The 18,779-nt window shown below is 34.1% G+C and overlaps 1 protein-coding gene across 4 annotated transcripts in view; it reads left to right on the plus strand.

The window, feature by feature from the left end:
- TENT2 (terminal nucleotidyltransferase 2) overlaps positions 1-18,779 on the plus strand; it is a 73,172-nt gene that overhangs the window by 35,588 nt on the left and 18,805 nt on the right. For all 4 annotated transcript variants that reach the window (XR_003569174.1, XM_027863375.1, XM_027863374.1 and 1 more), the window contains 2 exons: positions 2,713-2,756; positions 16,676-16,812. Coding sequence is in view for 3 of the 4 variants with exons in the window: in XM_027863375.1 (XP_027719176.1) it covers positions 2,713-2,756; positions 16,676-16,812 (181 nt within the window). In the remaining variant the exon portion in view is untranslated. The remainder of the gene's footprint in view (positions 1-2,712; positions 2,757-16,675; positions 16,813-18,779) is intronic.

An 18,779-nucleotide genomic window follows, 5' to 3' on the forward strand; every position in this document is an offset into this window, starting at 1 on the left:
GTTTGGAAAATTCATGGGCATAAACTTGTAGAGAATTAAGTACAGAGCTCTCTCTGAATCTCAGGAAAGTACACTCCTTGCATTTCCTACCCACCAGCATACTGAAAACTTGCAGGTTCAGCCTTTTTGAGAGAAGACTTATAAAAGTTGTATCTGCAAATATAAAGTTATAAAGTGACAGCAGATGTCATAACCAGATTCCTCTTAGTATAGATGCTATTTAACTTGGAAATAGGTATTTTTGGAAGTATTTAGCTCTTTCAGGCTACTTACTAGAGTGTTATTAATAAATTACAACTACAATGCACTAAATACAACCTCCCTCTCATTATGGTTCAGTAATAATTTACTAAATAGTACCGTGACCAGAAAGAATTAAAATATCTTTTTTTAAAAAAGCTGACTTTATTTCCAAAAGGTGGTGATGATTAAATAGTTGTAAGAAATTTATTTTTCTAAAATGTATTATATCTCATGTATATCCTATTTTGGACTTAGAACACTGTAATGGACAGACAGATGACTGTTCTTCTGTCAGGAGGCCAGAGTTTTTGTTCCTATAGTGACACTGATTTTGTGAACTAGAATAAATTAATAAGCTTTTCTTTAACTTTTGCTTCTATAAAATGAAGATATATATACTGTTAGCTGGTAGGATCTGAAAATAAATGAGATAATAGAAATAAAAATACTTTGTTATTGTTAGAAACCTCAAAGATGGTGATGGGCATTTTATGTTATAGCAAAGAATTTTTTATGGCTCATGTAATGAATAAAATGTCCCAAGGAAGTAAAAGTTCAGTTGTACAGTATCCAAATTCACATGGAATGATAGAAAGGGATTTATATGGGTTTTTTTAGGGGGGGGATTTTTTTGGGGGTCTTTTAGGACAATTTTTATGGGACTTAATACCCTTCTTTTACAGATAATATACCTCATGGATTTTTGGTTTGCAGGTGATCCATTCTTGATTTTTTAACCTCTTCTCATCTACGTCAGTCCTTGGAAGAAGCCTATGACTTTAAAAATCTAATTCTTTAAATTTTTCATTTTTAGTTAATTTATAGTCAATATAATTTAAAGACAGCAGTATAGAAAAGGAATTCATATATATGTGTGTATGTGTATGTATGTATACATATATATGTAATTTTCCAGTGAGATTTCTTGATTTGCATTATTTTTTCAATAGTATAACCAGAATTTTTAGGTGTGGTTTTTGTTTTTATTTTTTGGTACTAACCTACAGACTTTTCGAACTGAAGTGAATGGGGCTTGAGTTTATTTGTAGGGCGCTCTAGATTTTTGAGCATTTTGCATGCCTCCCCCTAAAAAAACAAACAGAGCAGGCTTGCCCTTATTTCTGTTATGCTAAGGAAATTAGAGGTTAGCTGATGTGACTGGAAAATAATAATTTTTTTCTGCCAATTTTTCTGTCATGTAGTCTGAATGTATATATGGTCTTTACTTGCTAAATTTATTCATTAAAATAATAAAGAACTTTCATTTTCCCATATTATCAAAGCCACAACGTATGAATACAGGGAAACTTAAGTCTTTGGTAGTACTTTAGAGAGTTGTATATATTATTCCATCACAGGCAAATTAATGTTTTCTAGGAGTTGTTTTTTAAGAGAAATATTGCCAACAACCAGATTAAAACAGTGGATCAGCGACATTTACAAAGTAATATTATGATTGTTTGGTATTGTATTGATGTAGAGCTATATAATTTATAACTGAGAATTGGAATATTGTATTACTTAAATATATTTGAAGCGTACCTTATGGTGTTATATGAAGTTTACTGGTCTGAAGTAAATCTTGAAAAACTCTTAAGTTGGAGTGCTTGAATATTGATTTTTTTTCAGTTATTTTTCCTTGGGAATATTGGGTTCCAGCCTTTCACAATGATGTGAGATTAGTTTCAGTGCTTCTGATGAGGATGAAGTTGGGTAAAGTTGCTGAAGAATGACTTCTGAAATGTAGTGGTACTATATAAAGGCTATGCTATCTTGGAAGGAAATACTGTTTATTTTATATTTCATTTTTGGTGAATATCTTTTCTGATCTTCCAACACTGTTTTTAAAATTCAGTATCAAAATTAATTTTTAAGATGATTTTTTCAATGTATATGTTAATACAGTTAGCACAACTTTTGTTGTGCTAGTTTTGATTTTGCTCTGTAGCACCAATTACATAATAAAGGGACACAATCATTCATTTGAGTATAAGACTTTATAGGACAGGAACATTGGGGTGTGTTGTTTAAAATTATTTTTGGTCATGTAAGGGTACATTATCTTTCATTTTTAGAAATTTATTCATACAGAATCTGTAATATACTATACTTATAATTTTTTTATGCCTGATACTGACCAAATTTCATGTGTCCCTTAAAAAAATAAAATCTGTTCTAATAAGTTGATGTTCTAAAATGAGTAAATAACCTTTGCTTATGGAATTGTTTATTCTTTGTATAAGAAATAATCTGTTAATAATTCAATGTACATTTGCCATCATAGATGACTTTCAAATTGAAATTTAAAGACCCAAGTTAATTTTGCAAAATATATGAAAACTGGTGAATTTTAGCATAAACAATTATAATAAATTTTATTAGTCTCACACCTTTGGTGTAGATGACAAACTATTGCTTTTTTAATGTATTATGTGAATCACGGAAGCTTTAAACTTTTTTTTTTTATAGCCCTACCTGAACCCATCCTTCCATCCCTCCAAAAAAATTACCCAGTAAGTGTTTCTTATAAATTTTTATGATTCATAGTATGTCAAATGTATATAAAAATAATTATATACAGGATTAATGTGAATATAAAAGTGATAATATTTACCTTTTAAGTAAAGTAGATCTTTATGTAGAGGCTGTTGGAATGGCCACTAGAATATTTTAAAACATGATTCCATGTATAAAAATTTTTGGCAGATTCTCATAATACTGTATTTTTTTTTTTATTGGGAGACATTTTTCCAGCAAATCACTGGTGGAATTATCCTGTGGTGCATAAAATTATCAATAATAGTAGCTAAACATACTTGGCAAAGACCTCTTTGAAGCACTATCCTATACTTTATCCCAGTTTCCTTTGTATTAATTTTGGGTATGATTCTTCAGTGTAATAATGCTAATCATCCAAAATTTTATTTTTCCAGTTCTTATTTAGTTGTAGTTTGATGAAAGCAAGAAAAAAAGTCATGAAGCAGAAAAATGGTTACTTATAGCCTTCATTTGATCTCACCACTTTATTGGCTAGAAGAAATACATACTTTTGTACTTGTATATATTGAATTGAGAGTTTCACTGGAGTTAGTTGGAAATTCTTAAGAAATTAAGAAGATATCTTCTAAAATCTTTTTAATAGGTACTGTATAATTAGGAGTAAAGGAAATTAATCTGCTCATTTGCCACATGCATCCTCTTTTTTTCCCTCCCATTTCCTCATTTTTTTCCCAGATATCCCCTTTCCCTCTTATTTTATAACTCCATTTTTTTTTTTTGGATCATATACTAGTCTTTATTCTTGTTTATGTTTGGTAATGGTATTGATTACATATGCTCAACAAGCAATTGGGAAAATAATAACTATTCTTTTTTTAATATCCCATGTTGATTGGAAGAGCTATTTATGGTAAATTTAATGATGATACTTCTAGTATTAGTGTCATGATGAATTTGAAGTCTCATGATTTACATTTTATTGGTATTCCACTGACCCTGTTTATAGATAATTTTTTATAATAATAGTCACATTTTTATTTTGAGATTATATTTAACTGACTACAGTTGTTTATAGAGGTGTAGTCATTTTGTTCATAAGCCCCACTTTTTTAATTTGCTCTGTTCATCACCTCAAGGTAGACATGCTTCTGGCTTGAGTATAATATTAAAGAAATAATTTGGTATGTTATATGTTTTTTAAAACTTTCAAGATAAAGTACAATAAACTTTCTGTTGTCTGGCCATGCATAACAGTTTTCAGAGATTAGACTGTGATAAAATGTACCTGATGCTAAAACTTTTTTGTATATGATTTAATCTTTCTTTGGTAGTTGATATGACACAAATTCTTGCTCTTCTTGTGGGTCATTGTGAATAGCAGTTATTGTAATGTGTAAATGTAAATATTTGTTGGTAGAATTTAGGTTAATACAGCTGTACAATAGTAGAGGGTTCACTAAATAAATGGATACTGCCAAAGTATTTGCTGTATGTAAATGCTTATTGACTTGACATAAAGTAACAAAAGTTACTTTATAGGTCCTTATTTTTAGCAGTATTTTAGTGAGGTTCTGTGGAAACTACTGAGATTCTCTTGCCCCCCTCAACCCCCATCCCAATAACATTTGTGTTAAAGTTCCAGCTTAAATTAGGAAGAGTGCCTCTAAATAAATTGTTTGCCATGTTTGCTTGTTTCTTTGACATAATTTTCTCACGATGTTGGCAGTTTGATTGCTTATTGATAATTCTTGTCCTTGGCTGAGACTTAAATAACTCAAGTACACTGTAGGACTAGAAATCTAGAATCCAGGGCTCTGAACTTACCTGTGCTGCTAACTACATGCCCTTAGGTTTCCATATTGCCCTTCTGGATCTTATTTCCCTCATCTATAAACAGAGAGGATTAAGCTAATTAGAATAGGGTCCCTTTTCAACTTTGAAAGAGTTATAGTTTTGTATCTCATGTATACTAGGTATTTTGTTGTATTAATCTTAAATTCATCAGCACCGATGTATAAGTATGGAAAAGCAAAAGCATGCAGTTTTTGACATTACAGTGGAATATACCAGTAATTTCATCTAACCTTTATTTACTTTGTGTTAAAACAAAGCACTTTTCTTTCCTTTTTTCAAAAAATAATGTAAAAACCACAGTGTACTATAGAAATTGACTCCTACATGGATAAGAAAGTATTATACGGAATTTTTATTTCTTAAAATTTGTTATAATTTATTCAGTAGTCATGGTCTGTTGACACAATGAAATTACCTTGGTCTTATAAAACCAAATATTATAACATCCATTAAATTGGGATTTACCTGTTCAGCATTTTCTGTTACCTATGTGTGTGGTTTTTTTTATTCATGAAGAATTGTGTCTTGCTTTAATATAAAATTTGACTTATGAACCAAATAGAGTAGTTTTTTCACTTTGCAGAAGAGTTCAAGGAAGGGTTCCTTTAAATGAATCCCCTTTTTCATTTAAAATACTGGATTTAAAAAAAAATTAAGTTTGGATAGTTCTCTTTAGCAGCACTTCTCTTACATGTTCTTGAAACAAATTGTTGCTGAATATATCATGTATTTTTTCTTGTAAATATTTCACTATGGTAATTGGTTGACATTACTCTTTTTTCTTTTTTTGTGATTTATAGTAAGATGTGAAATATTCATCAAAAATATAATTAGTGTGCTCACTAAATCCATGTAAAAGAAATGGCAGTAAACTGAAAACATTGTCCAGTGACATTATAGCACAGTTTTATACTTCATCTTTATTAGTCTGAAAGTTTAGTGCTACAATGACAAAATAATTTGTTATGTGAAAGCAAATAAAGTCAGAGAAAAGTTTAAGTATACAAATGGTAAGATGGCTAATACAGTTTTTTAGTGTCTTGATTTTGATATTACTATGTAATTGTTAGTTAATATGACTTCTCTAGTATTTTGAGGCTTAATTTACTTTGGAATAATTCTAGAATTTCCTTTATTGCTGTAATGCTGTTGGCTTTATAAAAAGCCATTTTTGCTGATATAAATGTAAGAGAAATATTGTAGAAACTGTAAGTTATAATAGCAACAAAATTAACAAAGGCTGACATTTATGTAAAAGTCATTAGTGAACTCCCATGCAAGTTTAAAAGTCTCATCTTCCTTGAGCGCTGTTGCGTTTGACGCTGATGAACCTTCCTTGCCTCATGAAATTTTCTCAAGGGATTCCCATAAAAAAATAGGTTATATTTGTAGTATGCTCTCAAAATGTGCAAATTGTTTTATATACACTGGCACTATACATATTATCCCCATTTTACAGATGAAGAAACTGAGAATCAGAGAAGTTAAGTGACTGCCTCTTTTTAAGTAGCAGTAAGTATGAGAAGCAGGATTGTAATACTGGTCTGCCCTGTTTGCAGTCAGCATTCTTTCTGTCATATTTCACTTAATTTCAACAATTAGATTGGATAGTAATAAGATAAAGCTAATCTTGAGAAAATAATAATTGGATTATTCCATGCATTTGTCTCCTTCCTTTCTCAGTAAAATTCTTTTTTTGGGGGGGGGGGTGAGGCAATTGGGGTTAAGTGACTTGCCCAGGGTCACACAGCTAGTACGTGTCAAGTGTTTGGTCTGAGGCCGGATTTGAACTCAGGTCCTCTTGACTTCATGGCCGGTGCTTTATCCACTGTGCCACCTAGCTGCCCCCTCAGTAAAATTCTTTGAGAAAGCCATATGAACTAGGTCCCTGCTCCTTCTTGCCTCTTCTTCTTCCTCTCCTCTCACTCTTTTCTTTCTGTCATCTTAATCTTCTGCAAGCTGCCTTTAGATTTCATCTTTCTGCTGAAATTGCCCTGTTCAAAGTTTTCAATGATACCTTAATTGCAGAATCCAGTAGCCTTTTCTTAATGTTCATCCTCCTTGATCTGTCTTTGGCATTTGAAACTGTAGACAGTCTCCTGGATATTCTCTTCTCTTGGTTTTCTTGTTAGTTCTTTTTCCTGATTTTACTCGTCTGACTGTTCTTTCTATGTCTTCTTTGCTGGATCTTTATCTTTGTGATCCCTGCTAACTATAGGTAACCCTATGCATCTGTCCCAGGCCCTCTTATCTTCGATATTATCTTATTTGATGATATTGTCAACTTCTACTCCCATAGATTCAATTATCATCTGTATGTAGATGATACTTAGATCAATATGTCTAGGCCTAGTCTGTCTGCTGAGCTCTAGTCTTATGCCACCATCTTTTTCTTGAACATCTCAAACTGGATATTCTTTAGGTTTCAAAATATATAACTTCTTATCTTTTCCCCCAAACACTTCCTCTTCCCAACTTCCCTATTGCCATTGAAGACATCAACATCTTCCCAGTTGCACAGGATTACAACCTTGGTGTCATCCTCAGATTATCACTTTTAATTTAATACACACATCCAATTTCTAAAATCACAACAACTCTCATATATATTCCCTTTTTTCCACTTATCACCACAATCCTGGTTTAGGCTTTCCATATTTCTTATCTGGACTATCACAGTAGCCTTGTAATTGGTCTCCCTGCCTTATGTTTCTTCTGTCTCTATCCATGCACCATTTAGTTGCCAAAATGATTTTTCTAAAGCATAGAGCTGGACATAATACTCTTTCACCTCCTTCTCCCCCCAGTCCAGTGGTTCCTTATTAACTTCAGGATCAGATACTGAGTCCCCTTTGGCATTTAAAAATCTTTAAAGCCTTGCCTTTTCCTGCTCTGCTAACCTTCTTACATTTTATTTCCCCTCCATTCACTTTACAATCCAGCTACACCAGGATACTTGCAGTTCCTTGAATATCACTCCATATCCTTTCTCTTGTCTTCTCAACTGAGATTATTTTACATCTGTTGTTGTATGTGCATGGTTGTTATCTTCTAATGTATTCACATTAGAACGTGAATTCCTTGAGAGCAGGAATGGTCTTTGCCTTTCTTTGTATCCTCAGCATTTTCCAAAGCACCTGGCATATTGTAAGCTCTTAATACATTCTTGTTGACTGATGGACTGACAAAGGTATTTTAAATATCATCAGCTTAGTTGTGAAAACTTTTAGTTTGCAAATACAAATAAAATGAATTAAATAAATGTATTACTTTAATTAAAAACTCAGACCTGCCTAAGCTATATAGTTAATTTGATTATATCTTTAAAGTATTAATTTTTGAGTTTATGTTCAAGCTTATTTTTAAAAAATGAAAACACATTTTAAGTAATTAATACTTAACTAGAAAAAATCACTGACAAGTAAGCTTTTTAATAACTTTCATGATTCATAGCCATATTTTGTGGTACAGACATTATAGTAATGATCAATTTTTAAACAAAACATAACTTACAGTAATTTTTTGATAGGTGTCATTAAAAAGCATCATTGAATTAGTAATGGCTTTCATATCCTAGATAGACTAATGGTTCTGGGATGAATTTCAAAAGATTATCTATTCTGGTCCTTTCTATACAGACAGAAATACTTAAACATTTTAAAACTAGATGTCCTTTTTTAAAAACAATAGCTTAGACCTTATTATAAAGCTTGCTATATTTAATTTAGGCTAGAAGGTACCCAGTTGCCCAAATCTCAAGCTTTTAGGATATGATTGTTTTTATAGAAATGGAGGGACCTGTCAAAAGCTTTCATTTATTTATTTATTTATTTATTTAGGGGGAGGGGAGGTAAGTATAGCAATTACAAGTACAGGAGTACAAGTATTAGTATGCATTTTGGGAAGCTGTTTTATGTTGATAGAAAACAAAAGAAAGGAAATTTTAGAAGGTCTAAGTTACATAATAATAAAATCAGTTTTAAGATAATACAGGTTTATACTGAAGAGACCATATACCTTAAATTTCATAAATATATATGTAGAAACCTTTTTAAGTTGCTTGTGTATTTAACTAGGAGCTTAGTGTCATAGCAAATAGGCAGTTTGCCATATCATTTAGCATTGAAGTTTTCAAGGGAAACTACAAAAGACTAATCCATTTGACATTCAAGAATTATTGAGCGAATTATTTCATTGACCTGTTGGGTTTTTGAGTTCATGGTATGGTTTGTCTTCCTGATGAAGACAATTTCCAGGTATGGTTGTGCAAGGTGATCTTGCTTGAGGATAAAGTGAAATGATTTAAGTAATATTTATTAGAGCTTGAAGAAGATAGAAGAAATAGTCTATGAAGGAAACCAGGTCTTCCAGGCCACATGACCAACAGAATGGAAGAGGACTAGACATTTTCTCTGATCCTCACTTCTCGTACCTCTCCCAAATAAGTATTATGCCACAAGAGATGAAGCAACTTCAGAATTTCAGTTGTTTCAGATGGTTAAAGATAGAGATATCAAACTCCTATCATAAATAAACTCTGAACCAGATTAAAATGTAATTGGGAAATACTTAGCAAAGTAAATAAAAATATAGTGCAATTTAGATAATCTTAATTTATGGTTTTCTAATTCAGTATTTGGCCAGCAGGGATCTATTTGAGTTTGACACTACTGGTCTAAGATACCAAAGTCCATAATGAAGGAACAGTAGAGTAGACTAATCCCTAATACAGTCATTCTGCACTTTCTTCCTCAGCCCAGACCTCATTTTGGTCTGCCAGGCTTACAAAAACTCAATTCTGCAAGCAGATGCCCTTGTCTCCTCCCCCATTAGATCTCCACACACACCCTACCCCCCAAAAGGAAAGAGCTTGCTCTGGCTGGTGTTGTGGCAACACTTTGTCCTTCAGTAGTACTCAGTCTCAGTCTCTGAATACTCAGTACTAAGAGAACTGAGGATGGACCTGGAGTAGGATTCAGTGTGTATATGGGTCCAGCAGGCCTGAAGCAAGGAGACTGACATCACTGGGACTAGTTCTGTCATTCTGTATCTCCTTCCCTGGTCCATTCCCTTCTCCAGTACTCTAAATTAGAGCAGAAACTAAGGCCAGTGAAGTGTAAGAGCCCAACATGGGAAGAGACAGAGACAGTTTTGAGGGCATGCTCCGGGAAACTGCTATCAAAGTTTCCTGAACTATAGGGGAATATAGGGAAAAAAGACTGAAATGACCAGAATTCTTAGGAAGAAGAAAACTCACTTAAATATCTTAAGCATAGGCAGGTAGACCAACAGGGAAGATATTAACAGAAGGATAGGTGGTCTTCAGATCTTCTAAATAAGTCCGGACACCTGTGAATAAGTATCAACATCTGATGAGGTAGAGGACTGTGTGAATTCCCAAGGGAGCACAGAGCCACAGCAGAATGTTCCTTAATGTTATAAGAGAAAAATAAGAATTGTGAAAACAGAATTTATGGCCTGTGCAGCAGAAAAAATTGACAGAAGAACTTGAATCCATTGTGGTAAACCATACCAAAGAAACAGTAAAGAGAACAGAAGATTAGGAATTCAAATATACAGACTGTTGGGAATTCAGATACACAGAAATGAAGGACACTCTGGAGGAAAGAAGCAAAAAGTATGAAAGAAGGCAGGAAGAAAAAAATTCTGAGGACAACAAGGGGAATTAAAACTATTGTCAGCTAGTTAGTGCAGTGGTTAGAGCACTGGGCCTGGAGTCAGGGGGACCTGAGTTCAAATCTGGCCTCGGACACTTGATGCTAACTGTGTGACCCTGAGTAAGTCACTTAACCCCGACTGCCTAGCCAGAAAAAAAAAAGAAAAAGAAATATGTGACACAGAGAAGAAAGGATCATAGGATCATAGACAGAGCTAGAAGGATTAGTGATCATAGAATATAGTCCTCTCTGGGCAAACTGAGGCTCAGAGAAGTAAGTTGCCTGAGGTGATAAATGGCAGAACTAGGATTTGAACCTAGATCCTCTTGACTCCAAACCCAACATTTTTTTCCACTGTACCATTAGTGGAAACTCAGAGAATGGAAAGAAACCCTGAGCTCATAGACACAAGAGGTGTGAGACTCTTCACACGTAGGGTAAATCAGTTTTCTAAGAAGCTAGGATTACTTCTACTACAGAACAGTAAGGAAGCTCTACAGCTGTGTGAAGGTGAACAGATTATTAATGTTTCTAGAAATGAGAGTAGTCATAATTGTTAATGATTTCTTGCCAAGCAGTGCACAGGCATCCGTTTTTAGATCTGACATGGCCAATCAAGAGATATATTCTTTTCCTCAAGCATGCATCCGAGATATAATAGAGAACTCACAACCACTACCCTTTGAAAAATATATTAATGGTGAACTGAACTGAGCCTCCATAAAAAACCTGGGAAGTAGCTATAGTGATACCAGAGTCCAAGGTGAGAAAATGAAGAACTTTGAAACAGAGATTGTGTTTTTTGCCCCTTCTTTCGAGTAAAAGTTGAAACTTTGAAAAAAGAAAGGAAGATATTAAAAATGAAGAGATGAGACATAAGGAGTAATTGAAAATGCGATTTGAATCATAGTGTAGTATACCAGAATGATGTCCTGGGACAGAGTGCATTTTATAGGGATTGTGAAGAACGTTTACTGAAAAGCTTGCCTATCTTTTCAAAAGGCTTTAAACTGAAAATGTAGGTAGTAGAAGAATGCTCAGATAACTATTATGGTACACAACAGGAGTGGGCAAACTATCCCATAAATTCAAATGTAGCTTGGAAAGATACTTATGATTTCAGATATCTGTATGCAAAAGCACCATAGTATGTCATAGGATTATAAACTGGAGGAAAGCTGCAAATGACCCCTATCAATCAGTCATTCAATAAGCATTTATTAAATGCTTGTTATGTGCCAGATGCTCTGCTAGGCATTTGAGATAAAAGTGCAAAGTGGGAAGCATCCTTATACTCAAGGAGCTTACATTTTATTAGGGGACAAAGGATGTGCATGTATGTATACACACACACACAATAAACATAGGGAGGGAAGGTACTAGTAATTGGAGAGTGACATTAGCCTTGGTAAGGGGTAAGGCCACTTCATCATGTAAGACGGGTGAAGGGAGAGATAGTGGCAGAAGGCATCTGAGTAATGGGAAATGTGGAATAAGGGAGAAGAGGGAGTTCATGGTGAATGGCCTCAATTTTTTCTGTTACATATGATGCAAGGTTCTCATCTGAGAGAGTGAGGGGAGGGGTATCCATGAGAAGTTTGAGGAGGAATAAAAAGATTTGGAAGAGCTGTTGTGGAGAGAGCTAGATAGTGAGTTGATGGGGAAGATGTACTAGGATTAGTAGCAGAATGGTTACATGATTTTTCCATGTTTGTTCAGTAGCACATGTAGAGGAGTGAAGGTGGTAAATGATGGGAGTGCTCCAAGGCTGAGGCTTGGCTGGATGTAATCAGCAAAATTAAAAAGGGCTAGGGATTCAAGGGGGGTGCTATACAGATGAATTGGTTCATCTGGGAGTCAAGATGGGGAAGAAAGGAAAGTGGTTAGTGCAAGGGAGCTGGCCTGAGAGAGAATTGAGGGGTCAAGTTTGGAGGTCAATAGATTACGGTCAGAGAAGGGGATTTTGAAATTCTTGAACATTGAGGCAGTACATTTGTGAGTGTTGGCAAGCTTGACAGTATGACTATCTTTGTGTGTGGTTAAGGTGAGGTGGAGTATTAGCTCATGGAAAGTGAGTAGATTTTGAGGAATTGACTGGTTAGAGTGTTTGAGGGAGAATCAGTATCTATGAAGTCCTCTAGTTAATCAGGGCAGGCATTGGGAAGGAGAGAAAAATTGTGAGCCAGGAGTTGAACCTCGTTGAGGAAGGAAGGGGAGTGACTTGGGGGGTGGTTGTCTGTGGATAACAGCTACCAGGCTTTTAATTGTGGTAGTTATGAATGGACGTGAACCTCAAAGGAAGAGAAAGAACTTGGAACTGGCAACAAGAAGCGAAGACTCCCCTGCCTTCACCAGTTAGCCAAGAAGAATGAATGAAGGTGCAGCCAGTACTCAGTAGGATGGTGAAGGAGAAGTTGGTACAATCCTCCAAGTCAACATATACTCTGATACTTGTTGAGTTAATGGTGGGAAAATGTGAGAATGGGGGAAAATGTATGGGAAAATACAGTTCAGGAAGAAATAAGTTTACATAGAAGCTTCACCTTTCAAATTATGGACACTTTCTTTGAAAAAATAATTAGTGGGCACTGGATATGGCAGGTACCACTTAATATGTAAAAAATATATTACGTCTTAGTGGACAGGAAAGACTTGTTATTGAGGTGGGCGCAACAGTCTGTGCAGTTAGATTATCAACTCAGAGCTAAGATCAAAATAAGTAAAAGAACAAGAAAGAATAATGAGTAAAAGATCCCTCATGCAGTGATTTAATCCTGAATTATTTAAACAAGTAACTGAAAATAAAAAATGGGAAATGTACAACAAAAATGAACGACTATAAAAAATTTCATCTAGAAGTTTAACCTAGGGTAAATTAATTGTCACAGCAAGGAGACTAAAAATCCAAAAGATACCTTATTCAAGAAACGTCTCCCTTATTTATCAGATGGGGAAAGGTAGCTTCCAAAGGCAACAATGGGATAGAATATAAATTTGTTTGTTTAATCTTATAAAGAAGGATGGTGGATAATTATGAGCAGGTTGATGGAGGATTATGAGCAGTATTGTCTCATAGTGCAAAGAGAAGCAGTGGATGGTAAAACCAGTTTGGAGAAAGTTTGGCAACATAGCCATCTAAGCAAAGCCATTCCAAGATCATTCAAAGATAAAAATGGAAAGAGGACTACAAACATAAGAAAAATGAAAAAATATTTTCACAAACCATTTAAAACAAATTTTTTCTCCACCAAATATAGGTGTGCCACCACACCAGGATCCTGACGTGACATGCTAAACATACTTATTAAAGAAGTAGAACTAACATTAAAGAAAACAAAGATAGGAAAAGCAGTTAGCTTGGATCAAGAGAGTGTAGAGGCAGTCCATCTTGAAGGTGATAGAATTGTGACGGTATTGAGGGACTGATACACAAAGTATTTTGAAGGAGTGCAAATACCACAGATGGGGAAAAAAATCTCAAACCTTATTAATATCTTTTTAAAAAAGTGATCAACAGAAGATCTCTAACTACCAACCTCTGTACAAAATCCTTATGAGTCATTTATACTCAAGTTGAGAGCGTACTTAATAATGAAATTAGCAGTAATAATTGGTAGTATTTATATAACTCTTTAAGATTTAAATATTTCATTTTTCTTTCCAATTACATGTACTAACAATTTTTAACATTGACTTTTTAAAAGTTTGATTCTAAATTCTTTCCCTAACCTCCACCCTCGTTGAAAAGGCAAGCAATTTGATATTGGTTACACATGCGCGGTCATATAAAACATTTCCCTGTTAGTCATGTTGTGAAAGAAAACACAGACCAAACAAACCCAGGAAAAAGAAAGTTAACAAAATTATTTTTTTTAAATGACTGATATCATTTACAGAGCCTGTGATCATATCAGATTAAAAGAGAGCAATCAATCAAGTTTTTAATAAGTGCCTTCCGTGTGCCTACTGTGTTAGGCTCTGGAGATATAGTTACAAAGAATGAAACAATTCCTACTCAGAATGAGCTTGCATTCTAATGGCAAGACAAGTACATAAAAAAATATAAATAGCCTAAATATGTTAAGAAGTACATATATACATAGAAAAAGTAGTTAAATACTAAGTAGTTTGGGAATAAGGGGATGTAGTCATAATTACTCCAAAAAAGTCACATAGTCCTGTGAAGAGAAAGACAAGCCCAGATTTAGGTGGATTTTATTGTTAAAAATCCTTCAGGATAACAAAAATCACTTATTTAGGTATATTTAGAGGACAGAGAATAAGCTGCTTGCAACAGATGAAAAAAGAAAACTACACTATTCCAATTCCCAGTTTGTTTCCATCTTTTCTGTCATGTTCTTCAGGTTAGAAGAAACATGATTAAGAGATGGATGATATAAGAAAGCACACAGTTGTTTTAAATGATTTTCTCACCTGACTCAGAAGAATCATTTACCAGCTTACAGAAATGACAGGTCATATTCTTACAGATGTAACTTTGTATCATATTTAGAATTTATCAGTACTTTGCAGGAAATAGGCCCTAAATGTTTGAATGCAGTATTTTTTGAGGGACCCTTGAGAATTGCAGAAATACTAGAAAACTGGAGAATGTTTAAAAAAAAAATTTCTAAGAGGAAGAGTACATTCCAGAAACTATCAGTGAGCTTGACTTTGATAACTGGCAAAATTTTAGAGGGGATTATTGGATCATTACACCTTGTTACTTAGTGACTGTTTCTTGATCTTTTATCCATATAGTGATGAAAACAAGCTGAGTATTCTTTTGTGATAGGAACCTTGAACAAATCATTCTTATGGTATTTAAATAGATCAGGGATTATAGTTCTTCATATCTTAACCTTGCAATTTCTTGTCTTCTGTTAGCTTTGTATTCAGATTTTAAGACTTTCTGTTTATTGATACATAGATGGACTCAAATTTAATGGCATCAGTTTTAAATGGATTATACCTGTTATTTCATTGGGAAAAAAAAAAAACCCAAAAACTCCCAGCGAGAAGTTACCTTATGCAGATCAGTGCCTGCTACAGCATTTATATAGACTTAAAGATTTACCTGAGACTGACTCACCCAGGGTCACATAATAAATGTTAAAAGACTTTATTACTCTGAGACTGACTCTTTTGCAATGGATAGAGTACTGGTCCTGGAGTCAGGCAGCCTTGAATTCAATTCCAGGCTCAGAGACTTAATACTGTGTGACCCTGGACAAATCACTTAACCTCTGCCTCAGTTTCCTCATCTGTAAAATGGTAATGGTAACAGCAAGTACCTCTCAGGGTTGTTGTGAGGGTCAAATGAGATAACAGTTATAAAACATTTAACAAAATACCTGTAACATAGGTGCTTAATAAATGCTTGTTTCCTTCCTTTTTTTCTTCTCTTCCTTTTTTCCTTTCTTCCTTTTTCCCTCCCTCCCTCCCATTACAGATCATGGCTGATATAGAACTTTGTTCTGAAGAAAACTTGTTAAAACTTAGTTAGAAAAGGTTGGCAATGCTATAAATGTGTGCTTTATTTTATCGTATTTTACTTTTCATTATTAATGGTTTTGTGGTTCTATTTTGTATAAGACATCAAACTAAATATGCTTACCTTTATCATTTCATCTTAGAATTTCAGATTTCATTTTAAATGTGCTTACTTTGCCTTTATTCGGTAACTGGTTATTTTGAATCGATATCTTTATCTCTAAGTTACTGATCTCCTACTAGAGAGAATTTGGGAATTTTACTTAAACTCTGATGCTGCTATCTTATCTTAGTTTTGTCATCCTAGTGAGAAGAAAAGAATATTTTTATCCTCTATGTGTAGTGTGGAGAGCCCTTGTATGTGACACTATAAAATACTTATTTTCCAAAGTGTGTTCTGGGATACAAGGGAATCTAAAGTTAATTAAGGAATTCTGGACACTATTTTTAGATGGCTACAATAGAATGTATAGAACATTTCAAAGCAAATGCAGCAAATTTTTATCACTTTTCAGAAACAAAACATGTTTTATGTAAATCTTAATTACACGTGAATGAAATCTTTTCCATATATAGTGGTAAATACCCTTCAGTGTTATTAGTTCCTTTTATAGTAGGGTTCCTACGTTTCAGTTTATCCAAGCCAAGAATTGGAACATCAATTTTTTAGGTGCTTCCTAGGCTGTACTAAAGACTGCCAAAACCTTGGTGAAAAACTGAATTGGAAATATGCCTTCTCAAATTCTCAAATTCCATGTTATTTGTGGCAGAGAAGGGATCATAGATAAGATATGTAAGATAAAATATCACCTGTGCTTTTTCTAAAATACTTTAGATCAGATTACCTGAAGTCTGTGAGTTGTGTGCTTTACAAATTGCTATATATTTTTTCCTTTTCATTTTGACAGGAATCCTTTAGTTCTTCTATGCAGCTGCACCTTGTACATCAAGCTCCATGTACCATTCCTCCTTACCTCTCAAAGAATGGGTCAGCTCTTGGGGACCTGTTATTGGGCTTCCTCAAATATTATGCCACAGAATTTGAGTAAGTCATACACTTTATATTTATTGACTCTTGTATAATTGTATGTTGTAAATTTGTTCTGAAAATGTTTTTGTATAATTGGTTCAGAAATGAGTGCTTTATAGGCTAAAGGAGGAGGGTTGAGGTGATGCTTTTGCACTATAAAATTAAAGGAGAGACAAAAACTCGGTATTTTCACAAGCAGTGGCTTTCCCAGTCATAACAACGTTGATTTGCTTCAAAAAGTGAATTTCGTATATAACAACAAAAATATTTAAAAGTGTTTTTTTTTTTTTTTCAGTATAACTCTTTAAAAAGTAGTTGTTTTATTATATAGAATTCTGGTGTGCAGTTTCTTAGTAACATTAAAAGACAATGACATTTTTGTGCATACTAACTGGAGAAGAAAGTATTCTTTTGATATAATTTTATTTTGAAAAATCCTTCTAGGATGGAAAGGGGAGAAGAACATTCTCTCTAGTAATAATACTTAGTTAAGCACTTCTTAGATATTCATTGTCTTCCAAAACCATTTATTAATGAACCAGAGTTTAGTTCTGTACGGAAAGGAATTATATTAATCTTGCCTGCTGGGCTCTGGTTGTCTGAAATGGAAAAAATTGATGTGGGTGAACATGTGACAGAAGGAAGAAATTTATAGAGAAAAGGTAGTACTAGTTAAGTCATTTAATTCAAGTATAGTGTTAATGGTGAAGCTTATGAGTATTTATATGTATATGTATATATATGTATATATACATATACATACACATACGCATATACATAAAATTCATGATTTTGTTCTCTTTCAAAGAATTGAGTCTCATCTTTATGTAAAAGTTCATTTGTTTTCAGAATGTCTCCTCAAAGTTTATTGGTGAATTATACACAGCAATTGTAGAATATTAACTAGAAGTTTCCATGTGGCAATATTCTTTAGCTGAGAATAGAATAGCTTGTTAAGTTCTAGCCTTATAGCCAGTATGTTTTGTTGAAGAATTTGTTAGTTTTAGGTAGACATGACCGAAAGATACTTACTTCATTTTAAATCCCAAAGGTGAGAATATTTGTATCATGTCTCATGTTTTAGTGATTTGAATAAAGTTAAGGAGTACAAAAACATTTTAAAAGGAAATATAGGAAATGGAATTAATGCATATCATGAATTTATTGTAGCCATTTTGTTCCATTCTGGGAAATTTTTCTTTTCTTGAGGCAATTGGAGTTAAGTAACTTGCCCAGGGTTACACAGCTAAGAAGTGTTGAAGGATGGATTTGAACTCAGGTCCTTCTGACTTCAGGGCCAGTGCGCTATTTACTATGCCACCTAGCTTCCCCATTGTAACACAAGAGGCACTGGAGACATCACTGGAGTTTTGGGGCTCCAGCCTCTAACAGGTTTACTCTTGATCTGGGCAGACAGAAAGACAGCTTTGAAGGGGTTAGATAATAATTTATTCTTACTATTCTATCTCAATAGGTTCCTGATAATGGGAGCACCAATTCCTGCAGGATCCCCCAATCACCTTTCTCGCAGGGGCGGACAAGAAGGGGGGAGTGGGCAACAGCCCCTATGACTCAATGGGGGCCAGTTGAGATAGGCACAACATTCCAGCTGGTGCACTCCCCTAAATCCCCCCCAAACCTCAGTGGGGGTCAGTTCCCACTCACTGACCAGTACTCTCTTGATTTATAGAGAAGCACACAAAGAAGGAAATTTGCCAACGATAAGCTCCCAGGTTAACTTTAGCAATATCATCCTAACTTAGCACAGCACAAATATACTAAATATTACTTCATGTCATCCTTATATCTCATTGCACAGTTAAAGTAGACATTGTTTTGGCCATGGATCCTGGGAACTGTTATCTAAAAAAGAATAACAAAATCCTCCCTACACCCCTCCTGGGAAATTTTAAAATATAGAAGTTGATAGAGTTAAATGATCAGTTCTCAAGATACTTGAAAGAGAAGGGAGGAGGCTAGCA

Source organism: Vombatus ursinus, unplaced genomic scaffold (genome assembly GCF_900497805.2).
Source record: "Vombatus ursinus unplaced genomic scaffold, bare-nosed wombat genome assembly UNPS02014772.1, whole genome shotgun sequence".
In the NCBI taxonomy this organism is placed as follows: domain Eukaryota; kingdom Metazoa; phylum Chordata; class Mammalia; order Diprotodontia; family Vombatidae; genus Vombatus; species Vombatus ursinus.